This window comes from Acanthochromis polyacanthus, chromosome 21 (assembly GCF_021347895.1).
Source record: "Acanthochromis polyacanthus isolate Apoly-LR-REF ecotype Palm Island chromosome 21, KAUST_Apoly_ChrSc, whole genome shotgun sequence".
Taxonomy (NCBI): Eukaryota; Metazoa; Chordata; class Actinopteri; family Pomacentridae; genus Acanthochromis; species Acanthochromis polyacanthus.
The window spans coordinates 1,728,702-1,748,658 of NC_067133.1; the positions used below are offsets into that span (position 1 = coordinate 1,728,702).

At 39.6% G+C, this 19,957-nt stretch overlaps 1 protein-coding gene across 2 annotated transcripts in view; it reads right to left on the reverse strand.

Annotated features, from left to right (window-relative positions):
• Positions 1-19,957, reverse strand: part of LOC110955696 (neurabin-2-like) — a 42,724-nt gene that overhangs the window by 7,686 nt on the left and 15,081 nt on the right. For both annotated transcript variants that reach the window (XM_022200788.2, XM_022200787.2), the window contains exons 6-14: positions 7,304-7,436; positions 6,761-6,881; positions 5,177-5,281; positions 4,834-4,969; positions 1,727-1,870; positions 1,529-1,582; positions 1,204-1,335; positions 972-1,069; positions 800-896 (exon numbers count right to left, since the gene is read on the reverse strand). In XM_022200788.2, the coding sequence (XP_022056480.1) occupies positions 800-896; positions 972-1,069; positions 1,204-1,335; positions 1,529-1,582; positions 1,727-1,870; positions 4,834-4,969; positions 5,177-5,281; positions 6,761-6,881; positions 7,304-7,436 (1,020 nt within the window). The remainder of the gene's footprint in view (positions 1-799; positions 897-971; positions 1,070-1,203; positions 1,336-1,528; positions 1,583-1,726; positions 1,871-4,833; positions 4,970-5,176; positions 5,282-6,760; positions 6,882-7,303; positions 7,437-19,957) is intronic.

Consider the following 19,957-nt stretch of genomic DNA (forward strand, 5'->3'; position numbering starts at 1 on the left):
GTGTCATTTTTGTTTTGAGGATCCATTTTTTTTCATTTTTGTGTTACTTTAGGATCCTTTTATGCCATTTTTGTTATTTTAGAATTTGTGTGTGTCATTTTGTGTTACTTTAGGATCCTTTTATGCCATTTTTGTTATTTTAGAATTTGTGTGTGTCATTTTGTGTTACTTTAGGATCCTTTTATGACATTTTTGTGTTACTTAAGCATCATTTTGTGTTTTTGTTATTCTCATGTTAAATTCTGCATCCTATTGTGTCATTTTTGTGTCTTTTTTTGCTATTTTTTTAGTTATTTAAGCATCCTTTTGCGTCATTTTGTGTTGTTGTCATTTTTGTGTTAAATTTGGCATCTTTGTGTCTTTTGAGTCATTTTTACGTTGATTAAGCCTCCTTTTGTCATTTTTGTGTTATTTTAGCATTCTTTTGTGTCATTTTTGTGTTATTCTAGTTATTTAGTTTTTGTCATTATGTGTTAAATTTGGCATCCTTTTGTGTCATTTTTGTGACACATCAGCATAGTCTTTTTCTGTTTGTATTTTGTCTTTTCAGGACAATCTGCAGGGATAAGCTGTTTTCAGCTGTGTACCAACTCGAACAACAACAACAACAAAAAAACAGACAACAAAAAAACTAGTGACCTTTCTCAGAAGTTTGAGACTTTTTATTGCAGATGTTATTAAAGTTATCAGTCAGTGTCTTTCTTACTCTGAGAAGCAGAAATGTGCTTTGGAAAACTTCTGTTTTGGGTTCCTCTTTGTTAAAACTGTCGTCGGTGTGATTAAGTTGAGTGTTTTCTACCTTTTCCTGCAGGTTGTCTGTCTCCTCTTTGTGTGTCGCCTCGCTCTCTTCTTGAGCTCGACGCTGAGCCGTTTCTTTCTTCAGATACTCGATCTCCCTGTAATACAAACACACAAACAGTGTTGGTGGTTTTTCTCCCCTCCATCCTTCATTCTGTCCCTCCCTTCCTTACTTCTGCTGGTATTCTTTGATGAGTCTCTTGGCTTTGCTGTATTTCCTCTCGAGGGTTTGGTACTGAGCCTGGGTTTCCTTCAGGTGTTCATCCACAGCCTGGAAACATAAACTCACTGTCAGTAAATGGAAACAAACCAGTTTTGGGGAGATTAGAGGAAAAAATGCTTCAACCAGCCATGTTTAACAGCTGCTTTCTTGTTTTTTTCGGTGTTCGTTCTCTCATAAATTACCTTGCACAGCGACTGAGCCTCCATCCAGTAGCCCTCCAGTTTCTCCATCCTTTCTTTGCTGTCCCGGATGTTTTGCTCCAACTGAGCACGCTCCATCCGCCAACGCAACCTATCCTGCTCCGCGTGAGCCAGCTGGAGGTAAAGGGGGTCAGTGTGGGAGGGAGGAAGTGGAACGTAGGAGGCAGAGTGAGCATTAAGTCATCGCTGAGCCAGCAAAAGCACCGATGTTATCCTTACTCTCCTCTGCAGTACAACCTGGATGTTGCAGTGGTTTTTATTTTTTATTTCTACGTGATAAAAAGGACCGAATATGAAATGAGCTCACCTTCCTCTTTAGCAGCTGGACCTCTGCCTGGGTTACTGCATGTTTTATCTGGAGCTAAAGACAGACAGAAATAGGGATCTGAAAACTATTTTCACTCATTTTAGAGAAGAAGACGGGCAGTAAATAGAATATGATTGCGACAAGGCAATCAATAAAAGCATTAATGTTCAACGTCTAAATGATCTAAATCACATGTACCTCCTTGAATTTGTGGGCCAGCTTCTCAGGGTCCATCTCCACAGGAGACAGCATGTCCTGGTTCTCTGCCAGGTCGAAAACCTCAACGGAGTTTGGAAACATTGGACTCATCTCCTCCTCCTCATCGGTTGCATATTCACCTGTCTGCAGGTCAACAGATAATACGTTATTTTACTTTTTTTAACCATCTAAACTCCAAACCTGCTGGGCGTTTTCAAAGGCAAAATCATCAATACGACAAAACAAAATGTAAAGTATCTAAAAGTGTTGGTGTGAGAGTCATAAGTGTCTAGAAAAAAGTAAAAATAAAATAACACAAATACAAAATGTCAACTGTAGACAAAAAACAAGAAACAAATTAACAGATAATTAACTGAAAGTAAGAGTAAACAGATGTTTAGCACTAGAAATATTGCACCTGAAAGATGTTTTAAATGCTGTAGATGTTTTAAAAGATGTTTTGTAAAAATAAATAATCAAAATGATTTAACTTTGGCTTTTACTTTTTATGTTTTTACAACTTTATTATACTGCACAAAACACAGCTAAGAACATCGATAGCTCCCATTTCTTAGCAAAAGCCTCAAAACAAGCAGAAAAGCTAGCTTGGCTCTGTCCAATAAAGATAATATATTAACATCTCTAATGCTAACTCTGTCATGATACATTCTGCTTGTGTAAACTGCTAAAAAAAAAGAAAAAAAAAGTGACTGACAGAATCGTTGCTCAGTTAACTTTTGTGTCAGATTATGTAACCCTGACACACAGCTAAGCTATTGGCTATCCTGCTTTCTGCCTTTGTGCTAAGCTAAGCTAATCTGCAGGTGGTGCTAGCTTCATATTTACATCACAGAGCGGCATAAACAAAAAAACAAGTTCAGTCTGTGTTCCCATTGCTTCTCTCTCCATAAGCATTTAATTTGGAGGCGTACGTGTCGTGTAAAATGCTATAAACAGCAGCTAGCTTAAGTATGGAGTTACAAATGAAGTGAAAGCTGCGATCTTGGCAGATGTCGGACAGCTAGTTGGACTCTGGAACTAAATGCAGCCGCAGCATCTGCCATCCGCTAAAAGGTTCCACATAATCAATACCGGCCTGCTGATCATTTGTCTTCTTCTCTCCAGCATCACAAAGTAAATTAGCTTCACATTAGCTCGTGTACGCCCTGTTTTTTTTCAGGCTGACAGTAACTTTAAAGCTGACAAAAATACATTAACCAATATGTAGCGCTGCACTTAATATATCACTCCTGAAGTTCTACGGCGTCTGCAGCTCTGCTCACACGTTTCTACTCAAAGACAGGCTGCATTTATTATGAGCCTGCATCAAACCCAAGCACGTGTTGCCGTCTGTATTAATATGATGTGATGAATGCAGTTCTGAGGCTCTTCAGGTCCACCACACAGAGAGCTGTGAGTCAGCCAGCTTTAACCAACGCTTCCAGTCCAGCCTGTGAACTGTTGGAGGAATATTTCTGACATGTAGGCAGCTCGTCAGTCACAGTTCTACCTAACCCTCGTGTCGTCCTGCGGGTCAAATTGACTCATTTTCAAGTTTGAAAATGTGGAAAAAAATAAATATTTTCACAGTGAAACTTCTGATGACTTCTGACATTTTCAACACTTTTGGGAAGTTTTCAAACATTTTTTTGTTGGGGGAAAAAAAGAAATGTTAAAAAAATGTTTCTTTAAGAACATTGAGGAAAAATTAACCAAAATCCAAAAAATTTCGCTGGATTCTGGTCGGAATCTACAGATTCTGACAGACCTGATAAAAAGGACACGTCGTCACATGTCAGATGTCTGATGAAGACGCCGAAACATGTCAGCAAGGAAAAACATCTTTTCTTACTGAATTATCGGTTCAAAAGTAACGCTATCTTATAAAACAGAGCAACTTTAACTAATACAGAGCAACTTTAACTCATTTTAGAGCAACTTTAACTAATATAGAGCAACTTTAACTAATATAGAGCAACTTTAACTCATTTTAGAGCAACTTTAACTAATATAGAGCAACTTTAACTCATTTTAGAGCAACTTTAACGAATATGGAGGAACTTTAGTTCAGGTTCACTACTGCTCAAAAGTTCAGGGTCACTTAGAAATGTCTATTATTGAAAGAAAGGCAGTTTATTTTTTCATTGAAGATAACAATAAATGAATGATAAATCCAGTGTAAACATTGTTACTGTGGTAAATGACTATTCTAGCTGTAAACGGCTGATTTTTAATGGAATATCTCCATAGGGGTACAGAGGAACATTTCCAGCAACCATCACTCCTGTGTTCTAATGCTACATTGTGTTAGCTAATGGTGTTGAAAGGCTCATTGATGGTTAGAAAACCTTTGTGCAGTTATGTTAGCACATGGATAAAAGTGTGGGTTTTTATGGAAAACATGGAATTGTCTGAGCGACCCCAAACTTTTGAATGTTCATGTATACAAATTGAATTAATTAGAAATAAATGATATTTTCTGTCATTTCTGTGTCACTGAGGGTTATTTATTTCTGACTGCAATTTATATTCATTTTAACATGCTCACCTATAAAAGTCAAAATGGAATAATTAGTTTAGTATTTTTCTTTTATTTACAAGAGAGACGAGCAATTTAAATGTTGTGATTCTGTTGCACACTCCGACCACAAGGTGGAGAAGTTGGACTGGTTTTAAAACATGAGGCCACGTGGTGACACACAGACGGACATTTTGTCACACACACACACAGACACACACAGACACACACACAAACACAGATGCAGATACACGCACACACATACACACAACACAGTTCTTCTGATTTCCTGCGGCTGACAAAGGCTGACAAAGCGGCATCAGCTGAAGATCCTCCGAGTTAATAAAGACGATTCGAAAGAAACGGCTTCATAAATACAGAGCGGAGAACCTCAGAGGACATCTGACTGAGCAGAAGGCCGTCGTCCTTCAATTCTGGTGTGGTTTGATTCACACAAAATGTTTTTAGAGTCTGTGTTTACTGACCACAAACAACCACTTGCTCATATTTTGGGACGTTTCAAAAGGCAAAGCTGCTGCAGCGAGACACATTCCTGTGTACGTTTGACATTTACTGCTTGTGCACGTACCTCTTCATCATCGTCCATGTACTGCTTGTATCTCTGCTCCATCATCTCTCGCTGCCATCTCTCCTGCTCCAGAGTTTGCTGGATCAGCTGGGCCACTTCACTCTGCTCCCCCGGCTTCTCCCGGCCAATCACAAACCTGAAAAACATTCAGAATTCATCGCTTAAGTTACTGAACTCAAAGCACAAAACCCAAAACCTGTAAAATATGCAATTTATACCACAAATCTGCACTAAAAAATAGCACCTACAATTAAAAATGTGCCAAGATTGATTAAAAATACATGAATATATGCTATTAAAGTTCAAATATGCAAGGCAAAGGCTGCATGTGTGTGAAACTGACTTGACTGTTCCTGTGGTGTTGCGGAGGACAGAAGCAGCAAAACTCTGAGTAACTCCAACCAGGCTGGTCCCATCAACCTCCACGATCAGATCATTCACCTGGATCCTACAGACACCAACACAAACAGAGCATAGTGTATGCGGAGAGACGTTTGACAAAAGCAGAGGTCAAGCATTGAAGATACATTGTGTGAATAAGACTTCCTGTGTAAAAGTCTTGAAGTTGAGAGGCTGCTGAGACTCAAAAAAGCTGTTTTCCACTGCAGGAACATAAAGGTCACTTTGGGATTGTTCAGACTTAAAGGGACACCGAGGAAGATTTTTACGCTCGTAACAAAGTCTCATATTAATGTGGATGAATCTTCGTTATTTACACTTATTAACGCCCCCATTTTCAATTCATGAATCATTTTGGTTTTGTAAATATTTGTATTTTATTAATTTTTTGTCGACTCGTCCAGAATTTCCTGTGAGAGACGGAGCGATTTACAGCAAATACGGTGCGCGTGCGCTGACGGAGCGTAGCAGAGTGGAGCTAGTTGTTTTTAGCAGTAGCAGAACGGAGAGTTGGTTGAGAAGACGGCACACATGGAGCGCAAAAGGAAGCGAACGGAACAAAGTCTGCAAGCAAAAAGGTTGTCAGATTGACAACGAAGCAAAAGAAAAGTTCATCTTGGACAGGCATTTCAGAGGTGGAGAGAATTCCGGGAGCAAAAAGGAATCAAAACAGATGCCGAGCTGGCTGTGCTTCTCCGAGACAGGTACGTAACTTTAGCTCTTTGTAAGTTTGATACAATTCTTTTGTCTTTTGTGTGTGTTGCTTGCGATGTGTGGTTAGTAGACTATGGGATTAGTTTGACTATGACTGGTTTAGTTGACTAACTTTGTGGCAAAAACACTGTGTGGGTATTGGCTAATGTAACGTTAGCTCGGAGCTATCGTTCGGTTAACTCCGTAGCTCGGAGCAGCTTTGACAACTCGGTTTTACAACATTAGACCGCGGAGTCATTTACACACGTTATTGTTCAACAATGATTTCAACTCCGCCGGCTTTCCTGAGGCTCGCTCGCTCGTTTATGACGGTTTGCGACAGCATGCGCCGAGGCTCACGGGAAATGTAGGCAACGCTACATTTCTGCTAAAATTTTCCTCGGTGCCCCTTTAAGTAGCTTCTCCTGCAAGACCTTCTTTATTACCATTTTTTTTTGGGGGAAAGTACCTAATCCAAGGTAGGAACATGTGAAGGGACTGCGGCGGAGTTATGTGATGATCGGCGTATGTTTGTCTGTTATTCTGTCTGTGGGCAACATTACTCAAAATCAGACAAACAGATTTGGATGAAATTTTCAGGGAAGGTCAGAAATGACACAAGGACCAAGCCATTACATTTTGGCAGTGATGTGTCTCATAATCTGGATCCATGGATTTGTTGCAACCATGTTTTGCAGGAATTTCTACAAAGGAAACAGTGACACCACCAAACAACAAGCTTGCTAAAGAGCCTTTTTGTTGTCAGGAACTGATGAAAAACTAAAAACAAAGCCAACTTTATGCTAAGCTAGCTCACAGCAGTCTCAGGTGCTACCTGCCGTCTCTCTGTGCAGCTCCACCTTCAGTGACCGTCTTCACAAAGATCCCCAGTTTCTCCAGGCCCATATCAGCTCCTGCTCCCATACCGATGATGCTGATGCCCAGACCGTCGCTGTCTGAGAGACACAGACAGAAACACAATCAGGACTGAAAATGAAAGCAGCGATAAGCATCTTTAATCCATCCTTATTTAATACTTTGCCATTACAATCAATAATCATATTACACAGTGACAGGAAAACCAATAAAACATTCATCCACATTGAATGTTATTACACATTTGTCTGTATTGCAGCTATTATGCAGAGCTGAGAGCAGCCGTCATGCATGGTTGCTGGTTCAAATCCATTACCTCCAGAATTACTAGATGCTAATTAGGCTAATCCGTGCTAAGTTTAATCCCATAAGGGGATAATGGAGTTGTTAGCAGACAGACAGTGTATGTCCACTAGCGGCATCCTGTCAGTTATTGTGTGTGTGTGTGGTTACATAAGAGGCTTGACGTAGTGACTCTGAGCGGTTGTAAAGACATGCAAACCTTTCTCCAGCTCCACGGGAAACAGGTCCAGCTTCTCCACCCTCTTCTCCAGCTCGTACTCCGCCGAGGCCGCCATGGGGTCGACGTCATCGTTGCGTCGATCGTAGTCTTCGTTGGAGTAGGTGGTGAAGACCTGCACACAGGGCGAAGATCAGAGGTCAGATAGACTCCACATCTTTGGATTAGCTCTTAATTAACACGACAAACGGACTCAGAAGGTTCCCTCAGGAATTTGAAAGCCTCCGAATTGCTTTCTGACTCTTGAATTTAACCCTCCTGCATGTCAAAATGGACGTGTTTTAACGTTTGAAAATGTGAAAAAAAAATATATTTTCACAGTGAAACTTCTGATGTTTACATGTTCAACACTTTTGGGATTTTTTTAAACATATTTTGGTGGAACACAAGAAATGTTAAAAAAGATTTTCTTAAGAACATTCAGAAAAAAAAATCACTGGATTTTGGTTAATTTTTTGGTGAATCTTCTTAAAGAAAATGAGACATTATATTAATATAAATGTCATCATTTTAGATATTTTTAGGATTTTTTGGAAGATTTTTTACTCATTTTTTGAAAATATTTACAAGAATATTCGTGCAAAATTTGGGGGATTTTTATTTTTATTTTTTTCGAAAACTGTCAAGGGAAACTTTTCAGGAATTATTGGAATTTTCTTCCTGAAGGTTTTGCATATTTTCAGAAATTTGGGGAATTTTTTTGGCTGAATTTTGGGATTTTTGTCAGACAAGGAAACAATATTTTTTGGTGCCTGTAAATGAAGACAAGAGGAGGGTTAAGATGCTGATGTGACACAACATGTTCATGTAATATGTCAAACCATCTGTTACCTCAATGAAAAATCAATTAAAATGAGGGATACCAATATTATCGGCCCGATATTGGCACAAAAATGTAAAATCAGTCAATACTGTTATTGTTTATTTCATTGTCTATCTTGAAAACCGATAAAATAATGCCTGGATTTAGCCATCAGTGACCACAGACACACTAACAACATGTCTGTGATTTGGAATTATTTCTAAGCCCACATATATCGGTTGATATCAGAATCGGAAATTCAGAGTTGGACAATATCGGCATATGTGTTATTGGCAAAAAAGAAAAATATCGGACATCACTAATTAAAATGAATCATCATCAATCACAGGAACTATGATTACTAATCACATTGAAAAACATCCATCATTGGTCTGTTACAAGCAAACAATGTGCTCTTTAATGTATGTGCACCTGTCATACTGTTAGTTTAATTAAAATAGAGCTGTAAAATCTGCACTTAATGTGAATCACAGCTGTAAAAATGCATTTAACTGCTGCTTAACACCATCCAAGATACTGCGGACACAATGGAAAACAATGAATCAGCTGAATAAGTAGGTCCACTGGGTAATTCACTGGTTTTCTCTAGGAGTCAGGAATGCTATTGCATGGGGAAAAATACCTGTCTTGAGGCAAAAAAACCCACAGTGAAATCTCCATATATGTTATTATATACTATATGGATTTTAAAGGTATAGAAGTGTTTCAGCCTGACTCCCTAGTGTACAAAAGTGGGTAGAGTATGAATACAGTGGGCAGAATATTTGGGAAAAAAGCCCAAAATTCAGCCATAGTGTACCAGCTGTATGCAGAATGTTCAATAAAAAGAAAGAAAAAGAAATATTAGAATGCAACAATAGTTTGCTGTTATCGGGAGCTGACTGTTTATTAATAGGTTTACTTATAGTGGGTCATTCTGTCCTCTACACCTTTATGTGAGTCAATCTTACAATCTTCCACCTTTTCTTACTTCTCTTCAGCTACCCTCAGACAGAAGCTTGTGTGTACTGCAAACATGCTCTGATATTATTTGATAAAAATCTGCAGCGTTCCTCTTTCCCTCCGTCACTGAGGCTTCCGGCACCATAACCAAACAACCCTCTCTGTACCCTCTCCACATATTTTTTTTCATCCTTTCTCCTGCTCTCTGTAACGCCCCTCCCCCCCACTCTAAAAGGTCAGCAGCATCTGTCTCCCCGGTGACCGTCTCCGTGGTCACGTGGCCTCATTTCCATGGCAACCGCAGGCTTGCCCAGTGTGAGTTTGGCACTGCCACTGACTCCTCTCTCTCTGTGTCGCTGTCTGTTAGATATGCTAATGTGTGTGTGAGAGACAGACAGACAGACAGAGCTAAAGGCCTTTCTGTGTTTATGTGTAGGAGTTTCTTGCCATAGTATTATTTACATTCCCCTGAGTGTGGGAGACCGAGGCGCACACACAACAAACAGGGTCAGAGGGTGGGATTGTTGAACTGCTTCCTGTTGTCATGTTTCCTTCCTGTTAAGTAACTTTAAAGCTCTGTGAAGTGTGTGTGTTTGTGTGTGTGTGTGTGTGTGTGTGTGTGTGTGTGTAGCTTCAGAGCGTTCCTCTCAGACATCATGAACATGCAATCTCTACTATTTTGCCCCGGGCAACCAAACACACAAGCAAGCAGGAAAGTCAACACATGGAACAACAAACAACAACAAAGAATGAAGTGATACGGCCGATAGCTGCATGCTGATTGGCTAATCTCACCCTTCAGAACAACTATAGACAAGTTCAGAGGAAAAAATCAAAACAAATATTGGAAAATATTAAAGAAAATCTACAGGATAGTGTTAGGCTTAAATGTTTTATGGGAAATCAATGTCAGAAAATGGTGTATGTACATCCTAAGATTGCATCAGTTGTGTTGGCCTGAGGGTATTTGTGCGTGGTGATGTTGCCCATAGGCTAAACTGAACATATACGTAACACAACCTGGACATTTTGCGATTTAATGAGTACAAAAATACTAGGGATGTCCGATAATAGTAGCCCACCGATATTATTGATCCGATATTGGCATAATAATGTAATATCGGTCATTATCGTTATAATTTTTTCTTTAGAATTAGTGTTACAAGCCTAATGTTAAGGTTAAGACCCTACAGTTAGGGATGTCTGACAGTATCTTCTCACCGATATTGGCATAAAAATGTAATATGTCATTATAGTTATCTTTTTTTTTGCTATCATGAAAACTGATAAAATAATGCCTGAATTTCAGCGATATTTATCCGACTCATGGGGGAAGGTAGGGAGAGTATGAACTGTTTGAGACAATTTAATTAAAAAAAGGCACTTTTTTCTATGATTTCAGTTGGAATAGTTTCCTTATTTTGCACAGACAGTGTTTACATTTGGAAATCCTCCAATCCATCCAATGAGGCATCACAATAAAATTAGGCATGATGTGTTAATTCCACGAAAGGAGATATGTGATGTTACCTAAAACTAGTTATGTAGCGCACATATATCGGCATTGGTTGATATCGGAATCGGAAATTGAGAGTTGGACAATATCGGCGTATCGGTTATTGGCAAAAAAGACAATATTGGATATCCCTAAAAACACCATCAGTCATGTGAACGAAAACGTAAATCCCAAATCCCAATCTTTTAACAAGCAAACATTGCTTCATCTTTGAAACTGTGTCTCGTAATGAAGATGATTTCCTTGAACAAATGGAACAAATTTTCAGAATTTAAATATATATAAATAAACAAATCAGTCACTTCTAAAAATAATTCAAATCCATCAGCTTTATTTCAAAGGTTCCAGATTACGTCAGTGATTAGAACCTCGTTAGGGAGAGACAGGTAGAACTGGTGCTATTCAAACCTTTGACATCAAGGTTCTACTGTTATCTTTGCTATTGAACTGTGTGTTGTCTTCATGCCAACACCCAAAAAGCTGTCTAAGACCTTCAGGAAAAAGGTTGCAGATGCTGTGAGTTTGGCAAAGATCTTCAAATCAATGACTGTGAAGAAAATCACTGGCGAGTGGCGCAGATTTCAAACAACTCTCAGTTTGTCCAAATTCAGCCAAAGAGCTGACCATCTGATGCAAAAAGAAGTCTGTCAGGACACCAACATTCCCCCACAGGATCTGCAGATAGATCTGCAACTGAAGGCGTCTACAGTCAGAAAGAAGTTGCGCAAATTCTCGACTTGCCAGGAAAAAGCTCTGTTTGGACCAAAACTACAACAAACAGGCAAAGAGCAGGTCTTTTGGAAAAATGTGCTCTGGAAAGACAGATCAAAAACACAGTTGTTTCACCACAATAACAGTAGATCGGACAGACAGATGTTGTGGTTTTTGGGGAGCTTGGAGTCATTGATTCAGTTATGAATTCTGCATCCTATCAAAGAGTGCTTGACGATAACGTAAGACCATCGTCTGAAAGCCGAACAGGAAGTGGACCTTTCAACAAGATAAGCACACAGCAAATCCACCGAGGAATGGCTCAGAAAGAGGAAACGGAGCGTGATGGAATCGTAAAGTCAGAGCCCAGATTTGAATCCCATTGAAATGTTGTGGAGGATTTGAAACGGACCGTACATGCGAGGAATTTTGCATGAAAGAGCGATCACAACTTTCCGCCAGCTGATAGAGACTGATGGACAATCATGCAAAACGTCACAAGGAGTTATTTCTGCTCAAAGCAGCTTCTGATGCCAAGGTTGTACTTACTTTTTCCACAGAAGAATCCTACATCTATTGATATTTTTGTTGAATGAATGATTTAAAATACTTCTTTTAGTTGTGGCATCATTCAAGTATACCACCTTTATCTGTAGAAACTGGTCAAAGAGGATCAAATCTGTCCAAATATGTTGAAAAAGTCAACAGTTTCGATGGCATGTAAACAGTATTGTACCTTAAATTAAGCTAGTCATCTATACTATGCACTGGTGAGATGAGATTAGGACATTACAAGTCAAGTCTAATCTCATTTACCACGTGGATTTCCTTTTCTTTATACAAGTTGGATACAGATGAGGGAATTCAATACTTAAAATAAGATGTATAGTTAAATTAGAAACACTGCTGTCAACATTAGCTTGGAAATTGCTAACAAAGGGTGTGCCAGTTTACTAGGGTCAGAGGTAACATCTTTAAATCAACTAAACCTCAAGATGTTCTGTTTATGAAGAAAAGCAGCAATTCATCACTTCAGTCCCAAGACTCACATCAAGGTTTTAAACTTTCATTACAACATTGATATGCATTAGCTCGGCAGCGCACAGCTTTGAATAAACAAAACCTGAGCCAAGATTAAAATAAGATATCTGAAACGTGGACAACTGAATATATTTATGAAGTTGGATCCAGTAAATGATGGAAATGACTTCAATCATGAATTGATATAAAATGGATGACAATCACTTTTCTGACAGCACATTAATTCTGCTGGAAACAATCCAAACACAACAGACTTATTCCTCTGGACTGACCGTCTCAGCAGAGCCTGGCCAATCAAAGGCCATGAGCCTACTCCACTGGATTAAAGCCAAGCCACAGAGGATCCCTGCAGGAAACAGGCTGGACCTTCAGCACAAGGCTGAGCTGCCTCTCTCTACTGTACATGTGGATTCTTAGTTTATTGCCACAGGCTGTGTCTCGACTCAAGGCCGTGTTAACTTACAACCAATCAAACATGCCAAACAAAACTCCGGACATCACATGAACGGCTGGAATGCGGAGCCTATAAAGTCAAAGTGTTGACTCTACACACAGCCTCTCGGTGTGCTCTCCGCCTGCAGACGTCCAGCAGCGAAAATCAAAACTGACACAGCATGGATATTATCAATAAAGACAACCGAAGGCCATAAACAACAAACAAAAACTATTCTAAATGAAATATACGCTCTGGGGCTATAAAAAGAAGGTTGACACACTGCTAATCCATGCAGGCTAAGTGGTGAATTAGCCACTGAGTCACGGCAGTCAGGTGGACGTCAGGCAGGTAGATGGATCAAGACTGGGCGAGGCTGCTGCTATTCTAGTCTGCATACATGTGGTATGATTCAGTAGCTCTGGATTGCATGTTACACACTGTAAATTACATGAAGCAATACTTAATTTTAGGGGTAAATTTCTTCTTTTTAGTAAGGTTAGATACTATAGCCAGCTACAGGTAGTTAGCGTAGCTTGACATATAGATGGGAAAATTCCAATTTGGCAATCAACATGTAATTCAAATACTGATTGCCAAACTGGAACGTGTAGTGAATAATAGGGCTGGCCCGAATAGCGATTTCTGGTCTCCTGATATTCAGGCCCTATTAAAGACGAATATCCGAATATTCGTTCCGCCCCATAACGTCCGACGGGGGGTGGAGGTGGGCGTGGAGGTGGGGGTGGGTGGGTGAGGTGGGCGTGGAGGTGGGGGTGGGTGGGTGAGGGGGACGTGGCGGAGATGGCCCGAACATTCGGATCCATTTGTCTGGTCTTCCGGACGCAAATTTTGCACACTGCCTTCGTTTTGTCTTCAGTTAAACTGAAGAATTCCCAAACAGCGGAGGTCTTCCGCATCTTGTCTTGTGTTTATACAACAAAGTGAAGCGTGACGTCAGAGTCGGCAGCAACCCGGCCATTCGGGTGGTAACAAACACGAATGGATAAGCCGAGATGAGCCGAACACGGTGGGATGAGCCGAAGTGGGTCGAAGGCGAAGGGAAGAGACAAGCTCCGAATATTCCTATTTTCATCTGGGGGGAGGAGGGGGTGATCACATAGACATGTGCGTTTGTTTATGTGATCACACGACGGTATGAGCCGATATGAGCCGACGTGGACCGAAGGCGGAGGGAAGACAGTAACGCCGAATATTCAGATACCAAAATTAATATCTGGATACCACCATAGCGAACAAATATTCAGGTCCAGCCCTAGTGATTAAGACCAAAAACTCATTAGGACAATGATTACTGAGGTAAAAAAAAAAAATCAAGTGAGAAGTAGGCTCATTTTCTACTTCTATACAATAATTTTTTGCCAGCAGACGAGTCGACCCCTGCTGGATGTCCAAAACAATGCAGGCTTGAGACATTCTCCAGTTCCAGTGTCTCAAATGTGAGGATTTGGGGCTTCTTTTCGTAACTTTGTCTGTTTTGGTTTAGGACAATACATGATTTTCGCCGTTTTCTAACATGCAACTGACCACACCAATCATAAAGCCGTCTCTCAGTGGATCCTCCCTCAGGGCTCTGTTTGTGTTCTCCTGCAGCTCAGCATGTTTTTACAGCCTGTACTTTGCTAAGTGCTTTGTCAGTTTGAGGTCAGTCACAGTGGCCTCTAATTTGTGCTGTCTATTTAGGGCCAAATGCGGTTCAAATATGTCTAGATTTTACCACTTCTGTATAATATAGTGGCTTTTATTGCTCGCATATGCCGCTGCTAAGTGAAGTAGTCGTGATTGAATTTTAGCAAATCTAACAGACAAATGATGGACAGGTTTGAAATTTACTGCACACATTCCTGCAGATAGACACGAAGTCAAATGTGGTGACACGCTTGTTGTCTCCGAGTGTGTCACGGTGCTGATTCAAGGACCCCCCGAGATGCTGGAGCTGTCTAGGATTCAATTAAAGTTCTCAGCTCATGGGATCTGCTGTTTTAATCATCCTTACCAAACTTGTGTTGAGATGAATCTGCAGCCTGTGAACCGGACCAGAAATCCCTGTCAGATACCGTTTAATATGCTCAACACAGGGGGTAGATGTGCTTTGATAAATACTTGAAGGAAGCGTCTGAAGTGAATGCCACCTGGATGAAGAAGAAGATGCGAGCGCAGGTCTAAATTAAGGCCTGACAGATGGATTACAAGAAAATTCAGGTTGAGTCATATCTGATAGAGACAAGTCTTCAGGCGTTGGCGCTCCTCTGGGTTATAATTTGGCTGAGCTGGGGAGCAGCTGGCAGAGGAAACCTCCTCACTGATTAGCTCTGGGCGCTGACAGGATTTGTAGAAGGAGTCCAGATCACAGGTCTTCAGGTGAACACAGAATTTGCTGGCTAATTTTAACCAGTTCAAGGAAGTAGGCTGAATTTGCTTCGTCATCGTGAAGTTTGATACTGGCTGGAGGGATTCAGTTTCAACTGGGATCAGAAGTTTGGCCAAAGCACTCTTAATAGATGGTGAGTCTGCTATATAAAGCCAGATTATCCTGAGTTGGGTGGCTCAACCGTTGTCAAAAACACTCAAGGTCAAGAGTGCGACCATTTTGGCTGCAAATGTGACTAAAATTTGTCAGGTGTGACTAAACATTTTCATTAGCTCCAGCAGCTGTCTATGTTTGTTACTGCACAGGTAGATAAACGATAACGCCTTAATTTACTATTTGTAAAGTCATTTTTGACCACATCAATGTCTGAGCTGCAGTGACTGAGTGGAGACTAGAGGCTTCTCTGTGCACAACCGCCAAGCAGCATCTGGGTCAATATAAGATACAGGGACTTCCATGGGATATATCTTGCATACATTTTTATTAAAAGTAAAAAAAAATAATGTTTTCATGTTCATTATGATCAAGTCTTCACAAATTCGATCACTATTTATGTAAAAATCACTTATTATAAAATGACTTGATATCACTAAAATGTCAACTAAATAACCGTCCCAATTTAATAACAACCACCTTCTAATTAGCTAAACAATAATAAAATGAGCCGATTCAGAAATAGTTTTGATTCTTTGTATTAAGTTGAGATAAACATGACAGATTTTTCTTTTTGGGTAATATATCAAATTATACATGGAAAATCATAAATTGTATCTGCATCTGAGAAATCACTTTCCACTAATTTCCCCGTTACAAAAACACCTCTCCAGGAAGTGTGTTGATTCCAGATCACATGACCTGCTCCATATGATGCCATTTCCTGCTGAAGAAAAGACTGGAAAGACTCCAAGGCTTTCTGAGTTATTTAGTATAAAGAAGTCAACAGGTTCATGACAATATCTTTACAAATAAATTTCAATTTCACTCAATTGTATGTATAATATTTAGAAGAATCTTTCTGTAAAAATGCCATGTGGTGTTTGGTTATATGGCGGCCATGTTGATTTTAGGCCTGAAAACAGCAAAAATGTCAACTATGATACAAAAAGTCCCACAATTATATATTGACCCTACTCTTCACTCTTTGGTAAGGTTTAACCTTCAAAACTAGATGGTTAGATCGTAGAAAAATATCACTACATGGGCGATTTGGATGTTTGAAGCTTCATTTTTGAGATTCGATAACAACCTTGGTTACACTCTGCCCTCTAATCTGCACACACGTCAGTTTCGCTGTGCCACCCGCCACCACAAATAAACTCCCAACACTCGTGGGAAACACTGCGATGTGATGAAACCAGCCAACACTATGCACTGAATTTACTGCAACAGGTGCAGCAAAAGCACGGCTGGAAACAGCGTTCTGAATTGAAACAGTAAGAAAACACGACGTCTCCATGAAACCTGTCCTGTGCTGTGACAGGTGGGTGGCTGGGAGAACAGAGCTCCTCCCCTCACTGTTTCAGGCAGCGACAAACCAAAGCATTTATATAATGTGTTGTGGGAACTGAGAAAAAAAGACCACGCTGTAATGTATTATTTGGCATCAAAAGACAAGGTGAAAAATTTAAGGTGCACCAGTGCAACCTTGAATCTATAAAAAAAAAAACACACAAAAATTGAGCCCTGAGAGCGAGTGACCAGCGAGTGAACCTTCAAGTGCTTAAAATAAATAAACAGCAGGCTCAAGATCTAATGGATTTCAATTAGTGATGGGACGGTGACCATGAGTGAGCAATGTGGCCGGAGCTCCTTTGGGGATTCGTGTGTTTTCTAGCGGCATTCTGAACCACGTTACGTTTGACATTTTGTCCACGTCGGTGTTAAAAGTGAGATCAAAACCCTTCAAATCATTTCCTACTGCATGACAGGAACAACACAATCAGGACTCCACTGATTAATCCTCCGGTCATCCTGTGGGTCAAGTTTGAAAGTTTGAAAATGTGGAAAAAAAAAAAATTTTCACAGTGAAAATTCTGATGTCCACATTTTCAACATTTTTGAGAAATTTTTGAACTTTTTTTTGGTGGAAAAAAATGTTAAAAATGTTTCTTAAGAACATTCACAAAAAAAAATCCACCAAAATCCAGTGAATTTAGCTGGATTTTGGTGGATTTTTATGTGAGTGTTGTTAAAGAAAATATTAAATATTAAGTTTTATGTAATCAGTTTAGATATTTTTAGGATTTTTTTAGAAGACTTTTTACTAATTTCTTGAAAATATTTACAAGAATTTTTTTGTCAAATTTGGAGGATTTTTTTTAAATAAAACTTTTAAAGGAAACTTTAAAGGACTTATTGGAATTTTCTTCCTGAATGTTTTTGCAAATTTTTAGAAATTTGGGGAATTTTTTTTGCTGAATTTTGGGAATTTTTTTTTAGACAAGCAAACAATATTTTTTGGTGCTTGTAAATGAGGAAAACAGGAGGGTTAAAGCAGTGCAGTAGGGCCATATTTATTGCCTTTTTATATCATGCAAAGGCTTTGTAGCACTTTTCACAAATTCACTAGACACCTGTAATCGGACTTGACGTGTAAAATCTGATGATTTTCTTTGTCGCTCAGTTCCCTTTCAGTCAGAACTGATTCCATCCTCAGACTCAGTAAAAAGCCTGGCTTATTCCTTCGATTTCCAGCTCACGTAAATACACACTCCAGGTGGTTTTTTTTAGCCAAACAAAGCTCTATTCTGTGATTCTTATCAAATGGCTTCCCCTGCTTGTGTGCGCCTGTGTGTGTGTGCTTCTTTTCAAGGAAAACAAACACACCCAACCACATTCCAACTGCTTTTTTACAGTCTCACAGAGGTAGCCTTGTACACCAGTCCACACACACACACACATCCACCGTGAGTTCAGGTCGACCTGCAGCGGCTTCTTCTGCCGCTTTTCTGCGGCCTGCGATTAATCACCAAGTAGCCTTTAATGTTATGTTCTGTTCACATGCATGTGCTAATTATCCAGAACTTTCAAATAAATGTCTAAATGGTTCTGCCTTCAGATGTGAGGAAATTATACAAAACAAGACTCTGTGGAGGCAGACTGGACGCTTGCTGAAGACAGGAGGAGGTCTGAGCTCTGCTGGCTGAGCTTCACTTCAAGAAGTAACTCATGATGTCAGAACAACAATTAGCAACCAGTTCTGAAACTGAGTAACAACACTGAACATGTCTGGACAGCGAGTCTGGCTTTTTGTTCCCTGCAGGAGAACATCTCTGACTGAGGGGGAAAGGTTCAGAAGTCAGAGTCACTTTCTCTCACAGGGCAACATGAGCACAAACTCTGTTATCTCCAACAAATGACCACAAAATCTCTCTCTTTTGTTAGTGTTCCTCACATTTATGTCACATAATCTGAGAATACAGCAATATATACTGTATATGCTCACGGCAACTCCAGCCCATGTCTTTTTAGTAGATAATATACCCTTCCTGTCTACCCTGAAGCAGACAGGAAGCTCTCAGCTCATGTAAGTTCTGTATATTGGAGCCTTCAAGCTGCTACAACTTTCCCTCTTTGCTGCTAATCTTTAAAACAGAATTATAAGAAAGTTTGAGAAGGTTTTGCTCTAAAACCTATGATCTCATTGTATTCTTCTCCAAGTTGAACAAAAACTCAGATTCTTTTCAGATAGATAAATAATCCTGCTGTATGTATGTATATATATGAAAATATCGGGTTAGGTTTGTTTCATTTTTGATAAATATTAAATGAAAGTTTTTCACAGTAAAATGTTTAAATTCAATCCGTATTCATAATCGTGCATTTTACGGACTCATTTTTTGTTTGTGTAATTTGCACCATTTATTCATCAAGGTACACCGACAACATTTGTTAACACGAGAATGAAAAACACTAAAAGAAATGAAATTACACACGAGTAAAACACGCACCACCGTTCAAAAGCTTGGGTCACTTAGAAACGTCCTCATTTTTTCAATGAAGACGACATTAAGTCAATGATAAATCCAGTCTAGACATTGTTAATGTGATAAGTGTTTAATGGAATATCTCCATAGGGGTACAGAGGAACATTTCCAGCAACCATCACTCCTGTGTTCTAATGCTACATTGTGTTAGCTAATGGTGCTGAAAGGATCATTGATGATTAAAAACCCTTGTGCAGTTATGTTAGCACATGGATGAAAGGAAAGCTGCACTGCTGAGGTTCAGGTTTTTGATGCATTTAAATGACACTGTCGAACATTCAAACAATTTTTATATTGCTTTTAAAGAAGTGTTAACGGTAGATAATGATATAGTTTCATTGCTTGGGCCTAAGTAGAAAACATAAACACCAAGTCTTGTTGAAATGGACACCTTGTAGTTCAAATTGTAGAGGAATTCTAAAATGCTATTTATTTACAGTTGGGTGGATCAAGCCGTATTCTCATGTGTGTTACGGAGATGATGCCAGCAGCTACAGAGCTTAGCTTAGCATAAAGGACGGAAACAGCTACTGTATCTCACGGCTATCCAAACATACCATATGCATCTAACAGCACCTCTGTGGTGAGACAGAACGCCAGGGGACTTCCAGAGGCTTGATTCAATGCACTTATTAATGAATCTGTTTCATAAATGTAACTGAAATGAAACAGTTCGTGATTCCAGACAAATACAGTCTGTTGAAGGTAGCCTACAGCTAACATCTGGACAGCTGGTCAGCTTGGGGTAAATCAAAACAGATTGTATCAACTGTTAAGCAGTTAAATCTGCTC